General features: G+C 38.3%; 1 protein-coding gene across 1 annotated transcript; it reads right to left on the reverse strand.

Moving 5' to 3' along the window:
* Positions 1-10,040: 10,040 nt before the first annotated feature.
* On the reverse strand, positions 10,041-25,900 carry DRAM1 (DNA damage regulated autophagy modulator 1; the record flags this gene model as incomplete). The annotated part of the gene is made up of 7 exons (XM_082495116.1): positions 10,041-10,329; positions 12,350-12,442; positions 13,674-13,732; positions 14,800-14,977; positions 18,473-18,615; positions 20,546-20,613; positions 25,743-25,900. The coding sequence occupies 7 exons, from the start codon at positions 25,898-25,900 to the stop codon at positions 10,285-10,287; spliced, it is 744 nt and encodes a 247-aa protein (XP_082351242.1). The 3' UTR covers positions 10,041-10,284.
* Positions 25,901-26,285: the final 385 nt, after the last annotated feature.

Below are 26,285 nucleotides of genomic sequence, written 5' to 3' on the forward strand. Positions count from 1 at the left end.
TTTAGAAGTAGATGTTAGGAAATAATGAGCTGTACACAAAGCGGCGTGTTATGCGCTGAGTTGAGTGGCAGAGGAAAACTGCACCAGCAGAAGAATTACCGTGAACAATACGGAGAATCAAAAGCAGCAGCAAACGTGAAAGTATCTCAACGGAATGGAGGTTTCAGAATGTGAGTGGTTTTCTATGTCAAGTTTAAGAGGATTCGTCACAAAAACGTTTGCTCCCATCGCGGTAAATGTAGATGCAAGAAGTAGCCAGCTACTCTGACCTTTATAAGCAGCCAGCAAACCATAAGCCTAAATCATTCCAGTTTGTTCTAGGATCTTGAATTGCAGTTCTGATAAGGGGTGGTAGCAAAGTGGGTGGGGAAAAGATAACACCAGTTGGTATCCTTTAAAAAGACACAGGTTTAAAAACAAATTTAAAAAATACCAGGGGGGGGGGAAAAGTGGCAAAAATGGCTAGGTTTCCTGCAAGGAACTCCCGCTGGAATTCTTGCCCCGTTTACAATGTCTGCTGTAAACTTCAGCCTCTATAGGTTCCTGTTTGCGTCCTGCACGGTTGTGGTGGAGCTGTACAGGGCCGAAACAAAGCGAGCTCTGTGTGCCTGTTCACACACAGCCTTGGAAAGAAGAACTCAAGCTGTAAATTAAGTTGTTTGTAGAACAGGTTTTGTGATTCTAGTTTAATTACTAGTGAATCAGCTGGTCTCTGTTCAAATTTGTGTAAATCTGAGATGAGTAAGTTGGTAAAAAAATATTTTAAAATCCTAGCAAGTTAAAGGCACTAAAGTGGCCATAAATAAATGTTAAAGAGTAAAACTAGATGTTGAAAAACAGACTCCCCAGATATGTTGGACAAGAGCCTACAAAAGCCTTCAAAAGAATTTTTTTCAAAACACTATGAAAGTTAACAGGAAACGCTCTATAGGAGACTTCATGATAATTATAAAGATGTTGTTTGGCACTTTCTGAATAAAGTGCTCCCTTGTTTAAAGAAAACAGTACCGATAACTCACAATAATCCAAAAATAAATGATTGGGGCAGTAACAAATGTATGCTAAGGAGTGAGTTCAGAATAGCAATATTTTATGTTAAACAGTGGTTTAGCAGCAGACTACCAGAACTACTCGCTGTGCAGAGTATCTGGGAGCTGAGAATTAATTCCATAGGTTTGGTTGGATGAAGTACAACAGCACATTTGATTGATCCTAATGTAGCCCAGTATAAACACAGGTAAGAAAAGCCATCTCCGCCCTTTTCTGCTGGAGGTTTTATCCTCCTTCTGATTGTCAACAGATGTTTTAAGACTTCATTACTTATTATTTGATGGGTGGTCATTTACCCTGTGGCTCTTCCGGTTGCATTGGCATAGTTCTATTCCCTTTCCTCCTCCCCAGATCAGTGTTGGTTCATTAGACTCACCAGAGGTTTGTAATTCTGCATCTGCTTTATTTCCAATTTAACTCTTTTTCTTTCCTGTTTTTGTTGTTGTTGTTTGGTTAGTTTGTTGGTTTTTTTCTGTTTTTGTTTTGTTTTGTTTTGTTTTTTAATTTTTAGTGAAAAGAGTGGGGCTCCTGACTTAGGTTTCTGTTTTCCCATCTTGTGATGTGAAGGGTTCTTGTGCATTGACCCCTTGAGATGTATTTCGGCCATCACTTAGCTGCTGGGAGCAGACAACCCATCACAGTCAAGCAAACTCTCCTTGCACCCGCAGTGACAGCCGTTTCAGTCGCCCACGTGGCACCGGAGACAGGAGCAAACCGCCACAAACATCTTTCCTGTGTAGCTCATTCCTCAGTGTTTTATTTCAGAAGCTCTGTTCCTTTTCTAGTTCTGCCATTTTGCATTTTCCTGTGTTCCCCATGGGACTGTCAAACAACCTGGTGTCTTCCCACCAGAATCTACATGGGCGCCCTTACAAACAAGCATGATCTTCTATTATCCCAAATTGTACACTTGAAAATCCACCGATGGGAGAAATCCCCCTGGCTCTGACTGATCTGCTGCAATCTGTGAGCAGGTACTTCTCCAGGTCCTGTGGCTGCAGTTACAATACAACTTTGCTCCTAAGAAACCTACCAAGGTATTGATCCTTGGTATCCAGAAACTGCAGAAAAAGTGCTTCCTGCTCCCTCTGTGTAATGTGCTGTCATTTGATGGAACCAATTGTATATGAATTACAGGATACTAAAGAGTTCTTTACGTTTTGCCTTGTTTCCACTGAGGCCAGTGACAAATGGCATGTTCACTTCCACAGGCTTTGAGGCAAACTCCCATAGTCCTGCCTTTTCCTTCCCATCTTTTCTTATATGGGGACTGTCCTCTTTCTTGCCTGTTTCTCAGCTTCTAAACTTCAGACCTGTTTCTGAGTCTGCATGTCTTGAGAGGAACTGACAAAACTGACAAAAACGCAGGGGAACTGCTGATTCTGTCATAAGGTTACATCATTTATTATCCCAGATGATGACCCACCTCCAGCTCCCCTTGAAGAAAACAGAGAGATCACTAATTCCCGTTTTGCCATGCCATTTAACTGCTACCATGATTTATGGGATGGTTTCAATAACCCATCCATGACATTGCTAGGATTTTGGTTTCTGAGATTTCTGTTTTTCCAAAAGCCAGAGGTATGCGCAAAGGCACTGTTTCTATTCTTTCTAGAAATCTGGGAGAGACTTATCTGTCCCCAGTCCGGAGTTGAATGCTTGACGCACAGTGCTTCCTGCTCGCTGAATTTAACTGGGTGATTTCAGAGTCAACCTCTTTTCATCCTTCAACCCCTACTCAGGGAGAAGACTCGGTGGTCTGCAGGACTGCGTTTTGACTCCAGAAATTGTTTTTTATTTGTCTGTTTGTGCATTTTTCCATCTTGAATTTTTATCTGACACTGCAATGGACAGTTTCCAACCCTGCCTTTCTTTAGTTTCCTCTCACTCCTCTTTAGTCCTAACATTGTTAAATATTTTTGCAACCAGAAGGTATTTTTGGAGTGAATATACTGCCATGACTCTCTGTTTTCAATGGCAACGCTCAGTTCTGGCTGCCACGAGCAGACACAAGATGCCATGTAAAACTGCAAGTTGATTTTTAAAAAATCTGATTATATAATGTTGTACCATTCCTTTTGGTTGAAATTCCAGGAAAGTAGCAATAGGGATTTTGTATTGCCTAGCCTAAACAGTAAGCATGTTTTAAATTCAGTTCAAGACTAAAAAGCTACGCTAATACAATAATAATGTTCAAATTTTAAAGCTGTTTGGCAAGGAGAGGTACTGAAAAAATGTCAGCTTCACCCTTTGACAGCACTGGCAATCACCCTTTAAAATCTGCTATAATACTATAATTACCCCAAATATTTGGTTTAAACACTTTTAAGCTAACCAGCCATGCCAGCTGTAGGCAGGACCTCAGCTGAGAGTTGATTTTGGTCGGCAGTCAGGTCAGAGAGCACCCATGAGTTACTACCTGCATACGATTAAATTCCCCAGACATCAGATTGAGACCACAAAATGGAGGAAAGTAAGGCTAATTTGTTGACTGTCATGAAGAAAGATGATTTCTGGAACAGAATCATAGAAACCACATCCTAATACTAACATACTAGGAGAGGCGTTTGCCAACACAATTTGTGTGAATTGAGTATTAGGTAACACAGAAGGACAGAGGACAAAGGGAGAAATAAGAAATGGCGCCATCTCTGTGCCCCCAAAACCGAGAGGAAGCCATGCCAATGGAAAGCTTCCACACTCCTGAGAAAACGAGGGCTTGCTGAAGCCTGGCTCCTGCTTCCTCGGTTGCTGCTAAGACTGTTACAGCTACTTGGGGACTCCTCAGATCTTGCCACGGTGCCGTGATCTTTACACACGATAGCTTCTGCACTGAATTTCCAATCAAATGTTATTAGAGGCTTAATCAAAACAACACCCTTTTGCAATCTGTGGTATCGGTTCTGATACCTCGGGTCTAAAGACTTTGCTCTGAACCCTCCATTTCTGTTTCTTCAATGAGAAAACAAGTTGGGTTTAAGGAGCAAGAGCAGAACGAACAGAGTCTTAGAGCTTGATGTCTCCTTCAAACTGCTTACAGAGAAATAACTTATTTTCCAGATTCATCCCTGAGGTTATTCTGCTGACTCCAGAAGCTATCCAGGAAACATCCCCAGGCCTTATGAACAACATATGCACTTGCTGAGCAGAGCAAGAAATACTAACAATTAAAGCCAGTGAAAGGCTTGTAGTCTGATATTAGTTGATTGAAGGTAAGAAGATCACTTTTCCTTCAAGTAAAGGTTCTTATCTCCTATTAACTTTGGATCTTCAAAGATTAAATAGCTGTCTATAAGAATAGAGTGATATTTCATCGGGAGGAATTTTTGAACATTATATTCTTGCCTTAAAATCAGGAGCTATGGTCAAAATCAGTTCTAAGCAGTAAAGACAAGATTTGACGTGTAATCCTAGTGAAAGTTCAAATCTATGCAGAATTCTATTTAGAACTTTCTAAAGGAAAAAAGCCCACAAATTATTTTACAATGAAAGACTATCCTGGGGAGGAGACTAGCAATTGTATAAAAAGAATATTCATGGTAACCCCAAAATAATAGTTTTTGACTTTCCAAGGTCACCTATATGAATTAAATCTAGCAAAGATTACTAGTAAAAACAGAGCCAGCCTAGAAATGCTGGGATATGTCAAAGTGTAGCCGTGTAAGAACCTTGTTTCAGATCATTTGGTTGGAGCATAGTCAAGGTTTTTGGACCATCTACACATTGGATGTTTAAGGGGGAAGCTGGTTGATTTGAACAAAAAAAATCCTTTGAATTGCAGTACTGGTCAAGAATTGCATCACCTGGTCACCCATAAACAGACAGAAAATAAATCATTCTATATTCTACCTAAAATGGACAAAGATCAAAAAGAGCCTTTATGCACAAAAATAAAAGCTAAGGCACATACTATATCTCATTACCAGTGTTATTTCCTTTTTTCCTGGTTAGAATTTCCCTAGTCTTCCACAAGACCTTGAAAATTAACTTTAAGCTATTGACTTTTTGCGTGGTTTCTGCCTTTGCCAAGCAAAACAACACAAATCATAACCCTTATGGCAGACACATGGTCTTCTCATGCCTTCTTCAGCCGCTGTATGTGACATTGCACACTTGAGTGACACCTGCTGTGACCGCCTTACCAAGTCAATGTTAATCTGTGCTGCCTCAACTCTCCTTCTTCCCATTGCCACAGCAGAATACTTTTGAATACTTCAAACCAAAAGAAAAAAAAAAGTCCAAGAAAACCATCTAATGTATTTCAACTATGTGATGCAGTGTAAGAGGAAGGAAAGAGACCTCTTTGCAGGGACATCCGCCAGCCGCTAATATCTCTAAGAAAAGTCGGGCTACAGAGAGACTGTTCCTGCAGATCTCATGATGAAAGTCTAGACGTTCATCAGAGAAACCTTCTTTGAAATGTGTCTTCCATTATGAGTGTGTGTTGGGAGTGGAGTCACGTTGTGGAGTAAGAAGGTTCTACCATGTTAAAGCTGTCTATCAATAACAAAGTATTCATACTTCGTTAAAGCACTTTCTACATTTATGTAAAAAAAAATCCATGCAACATTCGATGAGAATTTTTAGAGGAATATCTATGTGGCTTATTTAAGAATGAGAATGCTGAACTTACGTAATTCTAGATAAAATAATAGATGTTCAGAGGCCTGAATTATTGCTACACTTCACAGAAGACATGCGAAAAATGTGATCCAAGTGTTTAGTTAGGCAAGGAAATAACTGAAAACAGACTTATTATATGTAAACAAAAGTGGATTTGAAATAGATACAGAATTGTATAGAATGTTTTTTACAACCTGACATGTCACTGTTTCTGGGTGCAGAATGGCTACAATTTTGAAATGTTAAAATCTTGTTCTTTTTATATTTCTGTCTCGTGAAAATAAGGTCTATGTTGTCTTCTGATGCTCCATCGCAAACTGACAGAGGTCTATTGAAGCTACTGAGTAAAGTGCACCTTCCTCGTAACAGGGTAGGAAAAACTTCCCAAGGGAAGTGGCTTAATAATGACAGCTGAATACAGTGTGTGCCAGTGCTAACTACCGCAAGTGGCTCCTTTGATTTAGACAAATGAATTTGAATGTCGAAGTTGCTATGAAACTACATGTTGCAGTAGCAAAACGTATTTACTTAGATTAAGGCAGGAAGGGATGGCAAGGAAACCTAGATCTGACTTGTTTTCCACAAAGGCGTAATAAAAAAATCATTTAACTGAGTCTCCAGATGGCTATTAAAAGCAGTTAAAGCTACCTACAAAACTATTGTACTTGCTAGCAGCAGTAGTAATTTCTCCCTCAACGTGGAAAATAAACCCTGATCATGTGGTCTACTAGTGCCATCTATTGTGTGCAGGGAAAAATACAGATACTAAAGGTAGAAGTTGCCTATTTTCTCTTTAAAATGCGAGAAATACTCTTTCTGTATTACAGTACCAATTAGAAAACATAGCCAGAGCTCATAAAATCATTGCAATTTTTTGAAAAATACAGCGATTATTATCCCATCTGTGTATTACAGCAACATGCAGGACTCACCGCTGTCAGGCTTCATCGTGCCAATGCTGTTCTTGTATACATGTATGGAGCACATGGGTGCACACACACAAATGCAGTGAAAGACAGACCCAGCTGTGATAATTCCGTAGTCAAAGCTACGGAAACCTTATAAACTAAAACCTATTGCAACTTCCTTATGTTGTGTCAATTTTCTCCCAAATAAAGGGACATTAGCTCATCTTCCAAGGAAATGAACCTTACTCCTTGTTAAAATCTAAGCACCGTGCTGCCTTTCAGCATTTCTTGGAGGAGAACAGCTCTTCTAGCAAAGTCTCATGAGGAGAGAATATTTGTAGGGAACATTGTAAAGCGCTAGCATCAGTTCACCAACCCCAAACACTCTGCAGTCTTCGAGCAGACCCTCCTAAACCTGAAGGCTTGTGAAAACATGGTGTCAATATTGAGACATGTATTTGCAGAGCAGTCGAAAATACCGAGCTCTTGAATGTCTTCACAATCTTGATACTGCAGTGTTCAAAACTTACTGTCATACGTTACCATAATCCCTCTAGTCTGCTTGAAACGTTTGCAACAACTGTTGCCGCTAAATTATAAAGCCCTTGCCATCAGGATCGTTTTACTACTATCAAACGTACGCTGCTGTCAGAGATAAGGCAGTATGCAAACAGGGCAGATCAGAAATAAAAATTCAGAATACCTTATGAGAAAAAACAAAGGTGCGCTATATGGCTGAGGACACATGGGAGAGAAGAGCAGCCTGAGCAACAGTGTCCTAAGACAAAGTGGGTTTTAGGTATTTTGAGTCGACTGAGTTTCATCCTTACGTGATTTGGAACTGTGATAGAGACCACAATGGTAGTATTTCATCAGTAGATCAAGCTGCACAACTTAGAAAATTGAGGATTTGCGCTTTTGGAAGGGGTAGAGAGCTGATTTAGCATAATCACTAAAAATAACAATAACTGTCATGTGATTTACTGTAGTTTATGCAAAAGAAGTTTCTCAATCACTCACCATGTGCTGACAAATAGAAAACATCATGCAAACAGAGTGAAAATGTTTCTAGCATTTTCTAGAAAAAATAGCTATTTCTTGTTGCTAAGAAATGTGAAAATACAGAAAAAAGGGTCTGTTGCAAACAAACAGAAGTATACTGTGACATTATCTGTGCTAACCTCTAGAGAACACTTGACTGTAAAAAGATAAATAGCATTATTTAACAAGAGTCAACTACTGCTAAAATGATACAACTTGGTAGACGAAAATATTTTTCAATTGCTTGCAACATGTCAACTCACATTTCAACAGAAAAAATAATTAGGATCTTGACTGAAAAGCTGCCTGGAGCCAGAGAATAATCAAAGTGTTTTCAATAGTTGCTCACTGCACAAACAAAAAGGTAATGATCCATTGTCTCCATCTGCATGCAGATACATGTCAATGTCAATTTGGCCTAACAACTTAAATAAAAGGTGAACTGCTGGTGACGCATCCTTTTGGTCATTAATGTAACTTCTGTAAAATTGTATCGTGATAAAGCTCAGAAAAATGAGAAGGATTTCATTTAGTAGTTCTTCAGTACTTGAATTAACATGTTGATTTCAGCAAACAAGATTATCTTGATTCAGCCACTTTCTCTGAAAAAAATGTTTTTTTTTTCTCTTTAGGAGACTGTAAGCACTGTAAAGGTTGGCAGGCTCTATATGATTCTTTTGAGGACAAAGTAATAAGAGGTTAAATAACCGTGAACTTGTTTCAGGAGCCTTTATACTGGGATGATGATTTAAGGTTTTATTAATTTTCCCTTGCCTTGAAACATGTGAAATTTACTGTGGTGGTTTCCTGTGTAAATCAGAGCAATACAAATAATTCTTTTCCTGTTTAAGTGTACTTGGATTCACTGTAAAAACACACTAATATTATTTAAAGCTGAACTTCAAGTTAATGTAATTTATTTTATCCATGTGAAGGGTTTAGTAAACTGATGAGATGAAATCTGATATAATTTGAAATAACAATTTACAGCTCCTTAAACTTTAATTTACGAAAGCTAGGAATAAAAAGCAATAAAAGAACAATACACAATGCACTAAGAAATATGTTCCTTTCTTAACATGGCCTACAAAAGAACAGGATGCCACTTTTTGCGGTTGGTATGCATGTTCCCGTGAGTATTTCTGATCTTCACCTGACAGAATGAGTGCCCCTTGCAGGACACCTAATCAGCAAGTCATAGGTCTTGCGTTTAGCCAGTACTAGATTTGTTTTTTAACATGATCGTTACTACAAACCTCTGCAAGATAACGTGAATACTGGGGAAAGGAAATCTGCCAGTGAAAAACACCTCTACTATTTTTATTTGGAAGAACTTATAAAGAAAACATGGACTCTCTAAGTCGTGAAACCGCTGAATTTAATACAGTTTAAAATACACATTACAGGAAGTATCAACCGTTGACTAGTCTTAAGACATCACTCTCCAAAACATGCCTTTGTTTTATCTCATGAAAAATTAGCAACTGAAAATCATCAGTATTTCTGCATAAACTGTGATAGACCATGGCAAATTTAATTTTCAGAGACGTTGATTGATAGCCAAGTGGTTAATGCACTAAATGGAGGTAGTGAATGAATCCAGGAAAGTCCCTTTCACCATACCTGTAACATCTGACTTCTCAATTAGTTCCTTTCCAAGTGTTTCATTACAGAAGTAAGTTTATAGCAGCAAATATGCCATATCTGTGCTACAGAAGCTCTCAAGGATTTTTTTTCTTCAGTTTTATATATATATATACACACTCATACACATAAAACCAAACACCTGAGAACTACTGGTGCCTCTTCTTGTTTTCCATTCACTCCCACTGACTTTTGGGAGGACGTCTTCGTTCCATCATTGTAGGTTAAAACACAGGCTGGAAAACATGCTTTGTATTAACCAAATTGCAGTAAGATTTCTCTTTAGTAGATTGTGCATAACTGTGAATTTACTTTCTATTCCCATTTGAGTTTTACACATCCTACGGCCAGCACTGCATAAATGGGAAAAAGGGGGAGACTTTTACAACATACATTGCAGTGATGACTAAAATACATTTTTCAAGCAGTATAGTTTAAACTTCTCCTAGGTTTTGTATTTGTATACAGTGTCCACCATCAGAAACAGGTAGCATAGTTTTGCCACCTACTAACTGCGAATTTCTAGTCTTGAAGCAAAGATGCCCTCTTCTGCTCACAGCTTCCTCCACAGTTCTTGCAACTTCACGGAGTAGGAACTGAGCCTTAGTGTTTTCCATTGTCTTTAGACTTTCCTAACTATTCGCAAAATGTATTTTCTCAAGTTTAAAACTAACATTACTAATCAGACTATAACAAATGAAAAACTATGTATATGTCCAAAACGGAAGAGCTGAGGAGATCAAAAGTCTTTGAATGACTTTTAAATGCTTCTACAGTTTGCTTCTATTGCAGTATTTTTAATACATCAAACAGTATAAAAATTATAAAATATTGCAAAAAGGTAGCAGGAACATTGCTGTGAGTTTTTGAAATGTTTTAGTGGTTGCTGTTGTAGATGTTGCAGAGTTAATAGCATGGGTTCTTTATACACCTTTTCAAATCCCTGCTCTGCAACATACTCTATAAGTAAAAAGAAACCTAGAGTATTCTTATATATAAAATATAATTTTCTCCACTATCAGGAGTCTTCATGTATTTCTGTCGATATCCTTAAGGAAAATCTCTAAAAGAAAAATAAAACAAGATCAGCTTAAAATAAATTAATTTATCCCTGTGATATAAAGTACAAGGAGATAAAACAAACAAAAAAAAAGAAGTGAAATACATACTGTGAGAAATAAAAAAATAAAAAAGGCAGCTTATTTTTCTTAGAGTTTGGCAGTTGGTTTTTCTCAATTAATAGTTTGGTTTTCTGTGAGCACCAGTTAGGACAAAAGAAAGATAGAATCTAAAAAATCTTTGCCATTGTCAAACATTGGATTTCATGCTATTTTATAGCCTGTAAATTAAAATTTCCACATTTCTATTTAGTTTAATTTCATTGCTTTCTCTTATTATGTTAACAATATTTATATATCGTTAAACTTTCAATGTTGAATGCTAGGATCTGTGTTCTGAAGCAGACTTTTCAACTCATTTAACTACTCTGAGGACTACAGTATTGTCTGCAAATATGTATCTCCAAGGGAAGAGTTTGACTTTTGATAAAACAGATACTGTCATATGTGTAGACATCAGAGGGTGATGGACTAGCAATAAATACCTCCTCCCAAAAATGATAAGTTTAATGATGCATTTCTGAATGGTACTTCAATATATCAGTTTTAGATGGCAATTATGTGCCTTTAAGATAATGCATTGTGTAATTTTGAACAATTACTTTTTTTAAAAAAAGCATTTTGTTCTGCAGAATCTAGCTTTTTTTTTTTTTTTTCTAAAAAGGAAGAGCCCTACAGCCATGGTCTATTCAGTACCATCAGTCAAAAGTAAATGGGTGTAGAAATATTTGCTGTTGGTCAGCAAATGGTTTTCACTATTTTTCCTCCTTCCTCACCTCCACAAATTCTTGATATGGTTTCCAGCAATTTATCACAGCACAAATTGGCTCACATACGTGATCTCAATTATTAGTTCTACAGTTACACAAGTGCTTGGATATAGTTTTCAACTTTCTGGGAATTATGTGAGGCAATGGTATATATGAAAAACGTACGTATGGGGTATGACATCTACGGTTACTACAACTGAGTTAGTTCATCTTTGTAATTATGGTATAAAGCAGGAGTTCTCAGTCTTTTCTCCCTTAAGCTCTCTACTTCATTCTTGCAAAGTTTCAACTACTTTATGAGGAAAACAAATATCCTGAAGTCTGAGAAGCATAAGGAGGCCGTGATCCTCTTAACACCTACAGTAAGATCCAGGAGGTTTTGTACTTAAATCTCCACAAGGCACTTGCCATGACCAATGTGGGTTTTTTTATTTTTTTACGAGTTCTTTTGCCAAAGTTAAGCCTCACACATTGGTATTTTCAGCAGTTTGTATCCCTGAACCAAACAAAAACCTCAAGAAACGCTGCAGCTAGAACATGCTGTGTAAACAACAAGAGTTGGCAAGGGAAAGCTTGGGAAAGTAAATTCAAGGTAGTCCTTTCACAAATCATAAAAGTGTTTTCTTTTTAACTAATCTAATATTCTCTCTTCCTTAAAGTCAGGCTTGATGCATCATCAGATCCAGCTACCCAAACCAAAAGGTTTTCAAATTAATACTTTTCAAAAATTTTTTTTATATTCTTCACATTGTGAGGCAGCATATATTAAAATGCGTTTGGTTTTGTTTTTCTTTTTTTAAAAGGAAACATCTATGGTTGAAATGCATTGGATTATTATATAAAATCCCTCAAGTAGAAAGAAATGCAGTTCATTTATTTTGGGATTATGTCACCTTTAGAGGGCCTCCTTTTACAAAAAGTTTGGTAAATAAGTAAAATATATTTAGCGAATAATTTTCAAGGCCAGACACCTATTAAACTATTAAACTGATTTATAAAACTGATTCTTATGTTTTAAAGCCCATGGAAAAAATATTCATTAGGTAGACAGAAATCAGTTCTGTGATTGATAAAATTTGTTTCTGTAGAACTTTGGTATATCTAGCTGAGATAAAGAATTGAAATTTTCTATTGCATTTGCTGTTATACAATTCATAGCACTTCTTAGTCACTGCTAAAATATGTAAATACCAACCTGAAAATCTCTAATGAAAGTTAAAAAGAAGAAGATAAAACCAAAGGCCACTGTCCATTCACAGATTGCACTCACAAAATGGTAAGTATAATCCTGATGGAATGAGACATAAAATAAATTTTCAGATAAAACAGTTAAAATGACTGTGGAATACTATAAAAATAGACATTTCCTTCTGTAAATTCAACAAATATTTTAAGACTTATGACTCATCATCCCAATACCCTGTTGAATAAGAGTCAATTAAGATTTAATTTTTAGAGTGGTAAGTATATTTATCAAGGTTGCATTTATTCCATTAAGCTACATATTTTGTGCACTAACATGAAAAAGCATAGTTTGAATATAATTTGCTCCTGAAAAATTTAGTTCTTTTGTGAAGGATACCAAAGTGCCCATATTCAAAACTTTTACTCAGAGCCACTGAGTTCGATAGTACTATTCCTCATAGTAAATTCTCAGATTATTTTAAAATGGAGTGCTACCCTTGTATCACAGTTCCTGACAAGACCTTTGTTTTTAAGTAGACCTTCATAGAAAACCTATGTAAGATGACACAAACAGAATGTAAAGTGTTTCTTAACATGCCATTGACAAGTATGCCATCTGTTTCAGTAAAAACAGTTTCTCATCCTTGCATCTCAAGTAAAACAAAAAAACCTCAAGAGGCAGATATCACTAAGTTTATCTAACTTGTGAAGATTTATCTCACAAGTATTTTGAATACCTCCATGTGGCAAAGTTTGTCCAAAAAGAGAACTTATCGTTCATTGTTATCATTCTGAGAACACTGAAATCAGTACAAATACCTGATACTGACTTTAGTATGCTTCAGGTCAGACCCCCAACGTTTATCACAATAGTAACAATTGTTTAATAAAGAATGGTGAAAAAGCTGAGAAAACCAATGTTGTAAAAAACCTCAGAATCAAAATGGTCCACTTTCATTTCACATGTGAAGTTCATTTTCAAGAAATGTGACTATAAAAGGAAGTAGAACAACTCATTTCCAGAATATTTTTTTTTTTTTTACAATTTATTCTATAGGTAAGTTTCAAATGCTTGGTTAAAATGAAAATTTAACTCTCTGAAGATTTAACCATTCGTGACAAGTTTTCTTACCCGAGCTGCATACAGTTTTCTAATGAAGAAATAACTAGAAACCAGCATTGCACAAATCGATGAGATTTCACAAATCTGTTCATGATGATGTACTGTTTAAAGTCTCTGAAGTGTGTGCAATGCTATACACTTTAAGATAAACATAACAGCGTACCCCAAATAAAATGATATAGGATAAATTGGCTACCTAGTGAGATTTTACCTTTTCATCTGGAGTCCAATCAATTTTTGTCATGGAAATTTGTGAAGCAAACACAATCACTGGGAAAAACACAGTGTAAAGGAAACTATAAAAGTTTAGTGAGTAATAGTGAAAATGTCTGCTTACAAAAAAAGACCCCATCTCCCCCTTCTGTAACACTGGAGATCCTGAACAACCAGAATATCAAATCCAAGTATTAAGAAGACAAGTAAATGAAACACGCTATTGCAAGATAACTGATAGCAGCAATCAAAACAAATTTCTGTGCAAATAAATGTTTCTGTGGGTTCTTCCAAAGTACAGAGGGCAAAGGGAGACACTCCAAAACTTAGATCCCATTCATGCCTGAGAACTGTGGGAGCAGTCTTGCATTGTGGGAAGGAAAACCATGATGGTTTCCATTGGTCCACAATAGGTGTCTTGATATATTTGTACAACTGTCTCTCAGGACTGGGGCTTTAAAAGCACTTTCACAGCTGCTGAAACCAAAAGCAGGCTGTAGCTGTCTGGCTGTTGCGATGATCTGCTGCAACCACTTTTCAACACTGGCAGATCACCTAAAGACCAGTACAATCAATGGGATGACTTATTTCAGCAGGGTGTGGGAAGAGCCAATGTGTTGACTGTGTCTCCAGAGGAAGCATCTAGTGAAGGCAAGCGCCAATAAACATGACCCAAAGCATCTGCTTAGGCTTGAAGGAAATCTTGTATATGCCAACTGTATTTTATGTCTGTGTGTTAGGTTCATTTTAGAAGCAGTGCTCCCCTTTTGCAGCTCTTTCTCCATACCATCCTTCAAATGAAGGAGGCTGGAAGGTTGGTCTGGCTGACTTGCTGAGGTCCCTTCCTATCTGAATTATCATATGATCCTATGAAGAACAATGGGGCACTAGATTTCAATGTATCACTGAAAGAAGAGATACAGTTTTTTAGAAAGACCCCGAAACTCATCTTTATGCTATTAATGGTGTCTCAACGTGCTATATGCGTTACTATAGCAGAAATATTAGAGAGCCCTAAACAAAGACTGCAACCTCATTTTCATCCTTTATCAGCAATGGTTTAACTTAAAAGGAAAGTCATGAATGCATAAAGGGAAGACCATGGAATACACCATAAAGGATACTGGGAATGAAAGCAATGCATGATATTATAGATATGGCCATCCTTATGTGACACACAAAGTAAGTGTTCCATTGTGGACAGGACTTGTAAGAGATTATGGACTGAAGTGTAATGTATACAACACCCGAGCCAAATGCCACCAAAGCGCCTATGTCATGGACACTGGGAACAGACAGCTCCTGGAAAGAGAATCATCACAATGGTTAGTTGCTACTGTTTCTACAGTGGTAGGAATCATTGAGCCCTTAGAAGACAGTAGCCACATAATGCTGGACATGTACAAGCAATGGGAAACAGTCCCTTGTCCCAACAGTCTACACAGGGCAGATGAAAGAAAAAGGAGACAGAGTAGCTCAGAGAGGTAAACTAACCATGTCCAAAGCCACCAGGTCAAAGTCCTTTCCTGTGTTCACATAAAAGCATAGATCAGTTTTAGTGCTGTTCAATAATTGGTCTATTACCAATTAATGCTTCCACAAACAGGAACTGGCTTGTGCTTTTCTTAAGAGGTTCCTATACATCATTTTTCCCTTTATCCTACCAAAGATTTTCATCCTTTTGCATTGAAAGTCTAATCTGCATTTGTGTGGCCATACTCTAACAGTAAAGTTTCATGGGACCTGTTCTAAATAGTGACTGCTGTAACTCCATCACCCATCCTCCAGTGGCCAGCCACAAGGCTCCAGGAAGTAAGTCAGCAGAAATTTAGTTACATATTTAAAAAAAAAAAAAAAAGTGTTACCTAAAATAAGCTCTTGATTTGAAGGTCTTACACTGTCAGCCTTTTGAATTATTCAACCTTCTTACTCTTCCCCACATCATTAGCCACTTTTATTCAAGTTCCGCAACAGGTGAAAGTGTGTGTAAAATTCCAGTATCAGTATATGTAGCCTACATTTTTATAATACCCTAGCTACGGAAGATTCTCTCCTTTAAAACACAAACAAGTAGAATACCCAGTAACAAAACAGCTGAAGATTCCAGAGAAATTATTGTATTCTACATGTTTTAAAAAATTACTAATACAAAGTTATTGGAATAATAACTTTGTACTAGTAATGGAATCCAGTATCAGACTGTTAACTTTAAAGCTCCTTTCTGTCACCAGAGCATAGCAAAACAGGTGCTGTGATCTGACCTACTACAGTTCTATTTTAGTGGTTCATGAAAACACCTCTATATCTTTTCATTACATATTTTAACACCTTTCCTGCCTGGAGGTCACTGTTTTCTTTATCTTGTAGTGGTGATTACGTTCACATACTCTTTTAAAATCTTTTTTCCCCTGTGCTTTTCTTTCTACTCATTCCCTTCTCTGTGACATATTAAGTTGTGTCAGATTTTAAGGCATGTTCCTCACATAGATATTTAAGTGACATCTCATCTATGCTTGCATTTTCTTCTCCTCTGTCCCACTTTTTGCCTGGCATATAGGAATGACAGGATTTGGTATGGAAAGCACTAAGCACGTGTAACTGTTGGCTTATACATTTAGCCCCATACACAATATATAGAACTTTTCTAACATGGCTCTAACGATTGCTCCTATCAAACTGCCAAAGCTTCCCTAAAAAGCCCATCACACTGAACCCCTGCAGAACCTGGGAAATGTTCCTTCATCTGGTGCAGTAAGCCCCCTATGCTTTCTAGTCAAAGACAGGAAGATCTGTCTTTAGTCATCTCTATTTCACACCTAACAGGCAAAACCAGACCTGCTAAGACCTGCGGTTTTGCTTTGCCTTTTTCATTAAGGGCTACTGGATTTTTCCTTCCATATCCAATTATCTTCTTAAAGCTAACCCTCCACTGTCTTTCATTTCTGTATTTCAAGCGTTGGGTTATTTAAAACAGAAAACAAACACTATTCGTGACCATTAGTTATTTTCTCAGAAACTCTTTTGCTTTTGGAGGACACACTCCTAGTGTTTTCTCTCACCCTTTTTCTCACTTTTTTAGTGTTCAGAGAACAATATCATTAAAACTCCATGCTACCTGCCATGCAAAAAAAATCCTTACAAATAATTACGCTGCTTAAAAAGTTTCACCACAAGTGGCATTAGATTTGAGTAAATAAAAGCAAAGCTTAAATATTTCCAGTATAATTTGACACTGAAGCCTTTTTAGCAAACTAGATATTTTGCTTTGGGGAAAGAGAAAATGAACTGATGCTCAATAGTGCCAGTTATTCTGATTAAGCCCACTCAAAAATCTGCTAGATCAGATCAGATCCTTACTGTGTTCTGAACCCTTCCTACAAACTACCCCTAACATGCAAAGTAAGGTCAAAGCAGAGGAAAGAGAAATGAGGCGAGGAAGGAGTGTATGAACTGGCAATGCAAGACAATAGAGATTAGATAAGAACCAATGTTATAACTGTCAAGGGAGCCCTTTGGAAACTGTAGGATCAAAGTTTCTACTTCCCCGACTCTCCCAAATTATTTCGCATTCACGATCTGTCTTTTCCTTATTGAAGCTGAGTTTGTTTTCTTTTTCAGTCAAGCAACAATGTTCCCCATCATCTAACTTTTTTTTATGCCACATATATAAATCTAATCAATAAGAGTATAGATACTTAATTGTAGGCTAGCATGCTTAGAATAGACTGCAGTTCCTACAGTGTTTGCAATTCACACACAATACATGGCGGAAAAACTAAAAAGAGCAAGATATAGGCCTAAGGCAGAGTTTTCTGTTTGAAAATACCATGTCAATTACATGCAAAATTGTATTGGCTGCTGAAGCCCTGACAATCTCTATTTTCAATTTCTCTGTATGTTGTCAGGTCGCTATATAAGCACAACAGTATTTATCAAAATGTTCCTCAAGGTAGACCATCGTTTAAAAGAAATAATTCAGTTGTTTCCACAGATTTAAAGGCAGTATCTCAAACTATGTGCCAATTAAACTTGACTTGATTCTCAGATGAAGTTTTCAGTGCAATTGTCCTAATACTTTCTTGTGTCATAATCTACTCTATTACATGCTTCCTCACAAGAAAATGTGAAAAGAATAATCTGTTTCAATATTCTTCCTCTCTATTGGATTTTCTTTCAGACACCGAGGGTTAAATTTCTTCGATTTACAATGAGATGTCTTATAATTTCTGGCAAAGAAAATGGTAATTCTACACGTCTCTATCAAAAGACTTAACATCATGTCGTGCCATCTCCTGCAAACTCAAAACAATGGGCTAATATTGTGCTCAATGTTCTAACCTGTCAGATAAATCTAGTTTATTCTGTAGAAAATGCTGCTCATGTATGTGCCATCATTCAGATAACGATACAGGTCCTTTTGCTAGTTTGACTTATTCTTCCCTACCTGACTAAGCAAACTAAACTGCAATTAGCAAAGCATTTTTACAGCAAAATTTTCAGAGTAAAAATTTTACAGCAAAGGCATCTATACTAAGTTGTTTTCTAGTACAGATGTTACAAGACAAGCACACACAAAACCCCTTACTTACATAACTGTACAAGCAAAAGATCTAGTTTATAGGGAGAAAGCAAATCTATCTTTTTAAAGGTACTGAAAAAAGACAAACAAGAAACACAAGCTTGCTCCATTTGCCAAGTATCCACACCGGGATAACAGTAACCACTCTGATCTATTTGACTTTTTAAACTCATAAAACAACTTCAGTTTAACCTATTACATGAAATTTATGGTCATACCTGAAAAGTTGCAACTATGCCCATTCCAATACAGCCCATCAATCCAATACATAATGAAAACATGTTGCATGAAGACCTAACAAAGTGTGAAGACTCATTTTGCTTCTCTATTAATAAATATCTGATGTACATTGTAATTACAGCTGAAAAACAAAAAAATACATATTTTCATCAATTATCATATATTTCTTACATTTTAAGACCTTGCCCTGTAACATATTTGCATACAGAATAAAATTATAAGCATAATACAATAAAAAATACTGCCTTAAACTCTACTGGGATGAAGAAGAAAGGTAGTGAATTTTGGATGTATTAATTTCAGCTAGAACTATCTTAACATTATCTTAGTCTTAACATCACACATTAATGCTATCTAGAAATAACTGCACATCACTTCAAGAAAAGCACTAATTTAAATCACATTCTCTTGTGCACTTTAGGCACAGAGGCATTGACATTCCACATTAGGAATAGCTGTTACTGGGAGATGAACTATAAGATAAAGTGGGAGAGTTTATTCTGCTTTGATATGCAGTCTTGTACCAGAAATACATCTCATTATAATGGATGCCCTGAAGAATTAATACATTTTTGTAGAATGTAAACAGAAAAAAATATCTAGCTGTGTATCCAGAAAATATTTTCAAAGCTTTTGGGCCAATTCTAGCTGCTCTTTGCTCAAAGAGTCCCCAAACCACTACACACAGATTTTATTTCAGCCTATGTGACCCCAATATGCAGTTCACTCCTGACAAACACCTCTAATGAATTAGAAGGTCATGGTTCACCAGGATATAATAAACTGTAGACTGGATTCCACAGTTCAATAACACAGAACATAGTTTCAATCTATTTACAGTTGGAAAAATAGATAGGTAAGTTTGTCCAGGCACTACAAGGTTACATGAGACACACCAAGATAGTGTGACTGAATGAGGCTCTTAGGAAAGGTAAAATACATGATTTTTACTTTGCATGAAGGCCATCATGGACTACATGCATATAGAGGTACAGAGTTATCACAGAATCACAGAATCACAGAATTATCAGAGTTGGAAGGGACCTCTAGAGATCATCTAGTCCAACTCTCCTGCTAAAGCAGGATTGCCTAGAGCACATTACTCAGGACTGCATCCAGGCGGGTCTTGAAAATCTCCAGGGAAGGGGACTCCACAACCTCCCTGGGCAGCCTGTTCCAGTGCTCTGTCACCCTCACCGTAAAGAACTGTTTCCGTGTATTTGAACGGAACTTCCTGTGTTCTAACTTGTGCCCATTGCCCCTAGTCCTGTCACTTGGAACCAATGAAAAGAGCCTGGCTCCATCCTCCTTCAACCCACCCTTTAGATACTTGTATGCCATAATAAGGTCTCCCCTCAGCCTTCTCTTCTCCAGGCTAAAGAGTCCCAGCTCTCTCAGCCTTTCCTCATAAGGCAGATGCTCCAAGCCCTTAATCATCTTAGTTGCCCTTCGCTGGACTCGCTCCAGCAGTTCCCTGTCCCTCTTGAACTGGGGAGCCCAAAACTGGACACAGTATTCCAGTTGTGGCCTCACCAGTGCCGAGTAGAGGGGGAGAATGACCTCCCTCGACCTACTGGCCAAGACCAACTGGAGTTCTTGATCCTCCATTCCCTAGAAGTGAATAGAAATTGCCAAACTTCCTGATTCAAGGCCAGTAGACATTTAGTGGAGTAGGCATCTTGCAGAGGAAACCAGGTGTTTCTTCAACACTGTCTTTCCTTTTGATGCAGCATCCTAGAACCTAATGTCTCCCTACATCAAAGATATGGTTTTTGCAAAGTAATTATGCCATCTTTCTTCCACTTTTTATTTCCAGCTGCGTTGACTACTTTGCACTGATGAGGTGCTCTTAAGAGTCAGAAGTGCCTCTAAGTCTGCACTTACTGACCCTAAGGACCTGGCCCTCTAGATATTACTTCCATCTATCTGATACTGCGTTTTGACTGTGGAACACTTTTTCTGCATAATATTGTATGGACTGCAGTCTAGGCAGACAGCTTTTGCTAGTTTTCATTTCTTTGCTGTGTTCAAACCAAGTACCTCATACATACCTAAAAGTGCCGAAATATTAATCATAAAACCGAAGATACCACTCTCTGGAGGTTTTGTTCCAGTGTCACTAAAGTAGGAAGAGAGAAGAAATTAAAAGTTAATTGAGATCCGTGAAACATAAATTAGACATACCCATGAAACCCCAAGAGAAATTTAACTTGTGTGAACTGCTGCTATGTAACTAAGACATTTAAATATATAAATTAGAAAGTCACCTGCTCTACACTTAAGCTCCATTTTTAGTACTGAGTCTTTCTTTTTAGAAAGAAATAATATTTTTAGAGTATACTATTTGAACTGTATTTCTTCCTTTTTTGTATGCAATATGCAGAGATGTGACAGAGCGATACTTTGCTTGTAGTGACATAAATCATTACATAAATGACATTTTAGGAATGACATTTCTTTTTTCTGCTAAACTAACACTGTGATAGAGTAAAACATATCTAATGGCATTCAGTATCCTAAGATGTGAGAGAATTTGGCTTAATTTCCTGATTTGTTTGAAAGGACTTTACCCCAGGAGAGCAATTGCGTTCCAATACCTGGGAGCGTTCTTAGGCACTGTTTAATTTACTAATGTAGATACAGCTTAAGAGTACTCTAGGCCCAAGGTGTTGTAAGTCTTCCGCTGAAGCAATTCACCTTCATAAGGGATAGTTAGAAGTTCACTGGGACAGACAGACAGAGCATGAGTGTGAGAATATCTACAGAATTCCTACACATGCATGCATGCATATAAACGTCGTACATACAAAATATATGTTATGTAGAAAATTGAATACCTTCATCATAGAATCCTTCTCCCTCTTTTCCTTACATATGTGCAAACACCCACACAAACATCCACACCAGAGAATGCCCTTTCCTCATAGGAAGGACATACGCCTGGGAGTATGTGGGTTCAAGTCCCCTCAAGCAGGACTCATTTATAAAAGATGAGTGCTCTGTTGAAATAAGAATACTGCGATGCCATCACCTCTTTACACTACTTTTTCTTGTCTAATGTACAACCAGTCAAGGATATTTGTTTGATCAGGCTCTGTTGGTTAAGGCACTGGAAAACACGTAGCTCATAAATCTTTATACAATTTGGGTATTATTATCACCAGTACCAAGAGGCACGATTGTGTGTGTAAACAGAGGCACCCAAGGAACTCTACTGTCAGAAAAATAAACATGTATGGGTTTTAGCTTGTGCCCATGTTCAGTGGAAACTGAGCAAAGATTCTGAGAATGGAAGTTTCTTAGGTGTATGATGCGACAAGTAGGTACTAGCTAGAGATTCTTATGTGATTCAAGAAGATGAATACTCTTGATTCCAACAGTGAGGCTGGATTAGTTTCCAGTGCTAAACTTCCAAACCTACCACCTAGGGCAGCCAAAATGACAGGTGTTCAACACGAATGCCTGTGCTCTTAACACCCAAAAGAGAAAGCACTCCATACAAAAGCAATCATTCTTAAAGCAAGATTTTTTTTGTTAGCTTCAAGAGTATGACAACATCAAAAGATTTAATTTTTTACAAATTATATTATCTCACAATCCTCTTCTATGTTACAGAAGCATTTGTGTAATCAGTTGCTAAGATGATTTAGTAGGAACAGGAGGAAGCTTAGGATGAAAGGAGAATCCTTTTCTATGAAAAGCTGATGCAAAAACTAGAGAAAAATCTTGTATTTCTTTTGACTAGATTGCTTCCAAATTCTCAGACAGCAAAAGCTTGAACCAGGATTTCAGACAAGTTTTTACAACTTCTCAGGCATTAAGAATCCCTATTCATCTGTATTTTCTTGTTGTAGTGCTTTCTGAAAACTTGTTCCAGCTTGTACTCTGTATTAGTCTTGTTTCTCTTTGATAGTAGAGTTGATGAAAACAGTACGGCAACTCTCATTTTTTTGTTTGACACTTCTGAAAATCACCTTAATCCATGCTTCATTTAGCCCATTTTTTAACCTTGAACCTCACATCTTTTCCTCATGTTTCTAGAGCGTTTTCATAAATATAACAAAGTACTCATTTAAAAAGTGGGCCACTTGTGACAATCTTGAAGGACTTATTGCAAATCAGAAACTGCTCTATGCTAAGTACAGGACTGTTATCACTTCAAAGCTTTTGAAGGACTTCAGGTGAGAAGAGAGTGGAATCGGCACATGCAAAGAAAGCCATTTGAAGTTTTTGGAACACTTCACATCCTATGGGCAATCCAAATAACCTGAAATTGCACTGAACTCCATCCATTTTTCAATTAAAGCTTTTCTCAAGCTAAAGCTTTATAGGTGAATTTTTGCTATTATTATAAAAAATCACTGAAGCTAAATGAAGACTTAGGTACATTTTAATTTTACTTCTGGTCTACTGCTTTGGATAAAAGGAAAAAAAAGTATTCTGTGACAGTTACTTTATTTTCATGAAAAAGAAAAAAGAAAATGGCACATATGAGACAAAAACATGTACTCTCTTATTTGCAATGGTGCATGGATAAGCATAACCACCATGGAAAAGATAAGGAACCCGGTATGAAAATGACAGCATTTGTGTCACCGTCTCACATACCAGAATTCTACAGTCTAACAGTCTTCTGAAGTGTTGAAAGGCAAGAACGTAGAGGATACAGGGAATAAATATTTTAGGGCCAAAAGGCTCATTGTCATCAAGTTTTCTTCATAGCCATCATAAGCTACTGCTATCCAAACTGAAGTCCCAGATTTTTAAAGTAGGAAGATTATATTCTGCCTACAGTGATTCTGATTGATCCAGAGGTACTAAATGACAGCAAATACTTTAAGGAAAGTGCCCTTTACTCTTTCACTGAGAATTCAAACTGCCAAGGAGCAACCCCAGCACATCCAAATTAGTTTGAATTTTGAATAGTACGAACAAAAGAACTAATTTGGGCACAACCTAATCAATCTTTAGGCTTCAGCTGCCAGAAAACACAAAATCATATTCATTTTTATCTACCCAGAAATGTATTTACATGGTTTACTTAATGAGACATCAGCACAAGTTCAATGACAAACTTAGACGTGTGTCTTTCACTGTGACAGCTGTTGCATGGTAAACAAATAAAATTAACAAGTTACCTCAAGGCATACACAGAGTACTTGAGGAATGCAAATAAGAATTATAGAAATGTTGAACTAAAATTTTCACAATATTTTTCTCCGTAGTGTAACTGGAATTTCACCATAAAACCTCTATTTAATTTTTATAGTTCATTTTAAGATATTGCACAACTGAAATGTTGCGACATTCTTCCTCTTTCTTTTTTATCACTCTAAGTTTCACTAAATCACGTTCTTAATCTCATGATTCAGCTTCTCAGGCTAAAGCAATGACCTACAAAATAAGAATATGAACTATGGTATGACTTACTGGCCTGAGTACTTAAAAGGAATCATCGTATTACCTTCTACAAAGATCATATGCTTAGACCATACACGTTTAGAATTCTTACAGATCGTTCACCAACAGTCAATGTATATCCTTAGTCCAAATGTTAAGAATGTAAAATAAACAAGACACCTGTCTTTCAAAACACTTTACTAGCAAATGTAGTGGGCCTGAAATGTGAGTGGGTTTGTTTGCTTTTTTTTAATCAGTGACACAGCCTCATAGGCCTTGGGGTTTTTTTAGGGTGTGTGGACATTTATTGTGATTCCTTAGTTAAAGGATAACAGTGATTTTTTCAGTAAGATGTTCAGTTAGATTGATACAACTATGGCAGCTGTGATACATTTATTAGAGTTACACAGCTGTGACTTGTAGGTTTGGTCTACCTCTTTAAAAAGAATGACACTGACAATTGAGATATCTGGGCTGTCAAAAACTTGAGTGCACAATTACACAGAAAAAAATCATCCTGTTCTCTCATATATTCTGTTCAAGGACATGGTTTCAACATAAGAAACACCATTTATCAAATTTCTTAGTACAGGACCTCAAAATCCTTCTGAGCACAAATCACGTACTGAGTGTGGACAGTTATACTAAATGGTTTATTTTTCTTGGTTAATAATGGGTAAATTGCACTGATTACAAGCACTATTGGGTCAGTAAAACTGTGTATGTAATCCAGGAAAAGCATGAGTATAACCACAATTGTTGAGGCAGTAGGGTATTTGCATATGTGCAAGAAAAGGCTTTCCAAGGGATGACTCCAGATTTGGGCAGATAATCTTAAAAAGTTTGGCTAACATAAGCATGAAGCCCAACTTTCTTTGCCTCAATTTGAATGAAGCTCAACTTTCTTGTGGGTTGCGGTGTCATTTGCACCATCTCACTTGCTTATGATGACAGAGCCTAATTTTCAATCAAATTTATGTGTATGTACAAATCAGGTTAGTAGCCTTCTGAAATTATGCATTCAATTATGCAAATTATAGTCCTTCAAGGAATTAGGTCTAGATGTATCTTTAAACATATGTTTGAAAATCTTTTTTTGATCTTCTATATATCAGAGACCACTCTTGGATTTCTGGCTTACCTTTAATCTATTAAGAGCTAAACAGTAGTAAAATTCACAATTCGAATTTAAATATTAACATAATCAATGTATAAAAAAATTATTTATACAGAACTGTGCTTAAATGACTAAGGTCATAGAAAAGAGACGCCAGTCATCTCTCGGGCAGCCTTTTACACCCATTGTTCCTATGCTGAAATTTTAAAAATGCGCGTTTGTGGGTATGTGTGCCCTACAAAACCTATTGTAGGGCTTCGAGTCCTGTCACTCTCTGGTGCACTTTGGCCCAGTTCTGGAGTTACACAAGCAAAACTACATTTCCACCGCTTACTCCTTAAGTTTTGCTAGCATCGGGCCTGCAGCACACTTTGGCTCCAGCAGAAAACTCTTTCAGGACCTTTCTACCACGTCCATCAGCGTTCGGGTCCTGCAGCTCTCAGAGAGGATGGGGTGCCCGAAGTGTGACGGGTGACAGGTGCGCACAGCACGTCCCCGCTCTGCCTTCCCTCACGGGGAGGCCCTGCCACCGCTGCCTCTCCTCCCCCGGGGGGAACCCCACATCCTCGCCGGGGGACCCGGCCCCTGCCACGGCGGGGAAGGAGCCGCGGAGCCCGGCGTGGAGGGAGCCCCTCAGCACCTCCTTGCCTAAGCCGCTGCCTCACGGCCCGGATTTCACCCCCGGCGCCCCGCCGGCCCCTCAGCCGCTCCCACCGCCCTTCCCGCCTCACCTGATGTAGGGGACGAGGGGCTCGACGTGGCCCGCCAGCACGGCGGTCACATAGGAGATGATGAAGGCGGCCGAGGACCAGCTGACGAGCAAAGCGGGGACGAAAGCCACGCCGGGCATGCAGCACAGCATCGCCGGCGGCTGCCCTAACCCGGGCATCACCGGCTGGGGCGGCAGCGCCCGGCAGGGCTCCGTGGCGGTGCCCTGAAGTCACGGGCCGTGACCGAGGACCTGCGGGACGCGCACCCACACCCCGGCCGGTTCCCGCCCGCCCCACACGTGTCTTCCCCCGCCAGGCAGCGGCGCTGCCACCTCCGACAGCCCCGGGGATCCCCCGCCGCCCGCCTCCTTTCCCTTCGCTTTCGGTTCTCCTCAGCGCTCCTCCTGGGGCGGGGGGGCAGCGCCCGCGCCCGCCCCGCCCGCCGCGGCTAACGGACGCCAACGGCTACCGGCCCGGCCGCCCCGGCGGTGGGAAGCGAGAGGGGCGGCCGGGGTTGCTCCCGTTCGCCTTTCACCTGCGGCAGCACCTCCGAAAGGGCTTCGG

The sequence above is a fragment of the Vanellus vanellus genome (genome assembly GCF_965231255.1).
Source record: "Vanellus vanellus genome assembly, chromosome: 1".
NCBI classification, from domain to species: domain Eukaryota; kingdom Metazoa; phylum Chordata; class Aves; order Charadriiformes; family Charadriidae; genus Vanellus; species Vanellus vanellus.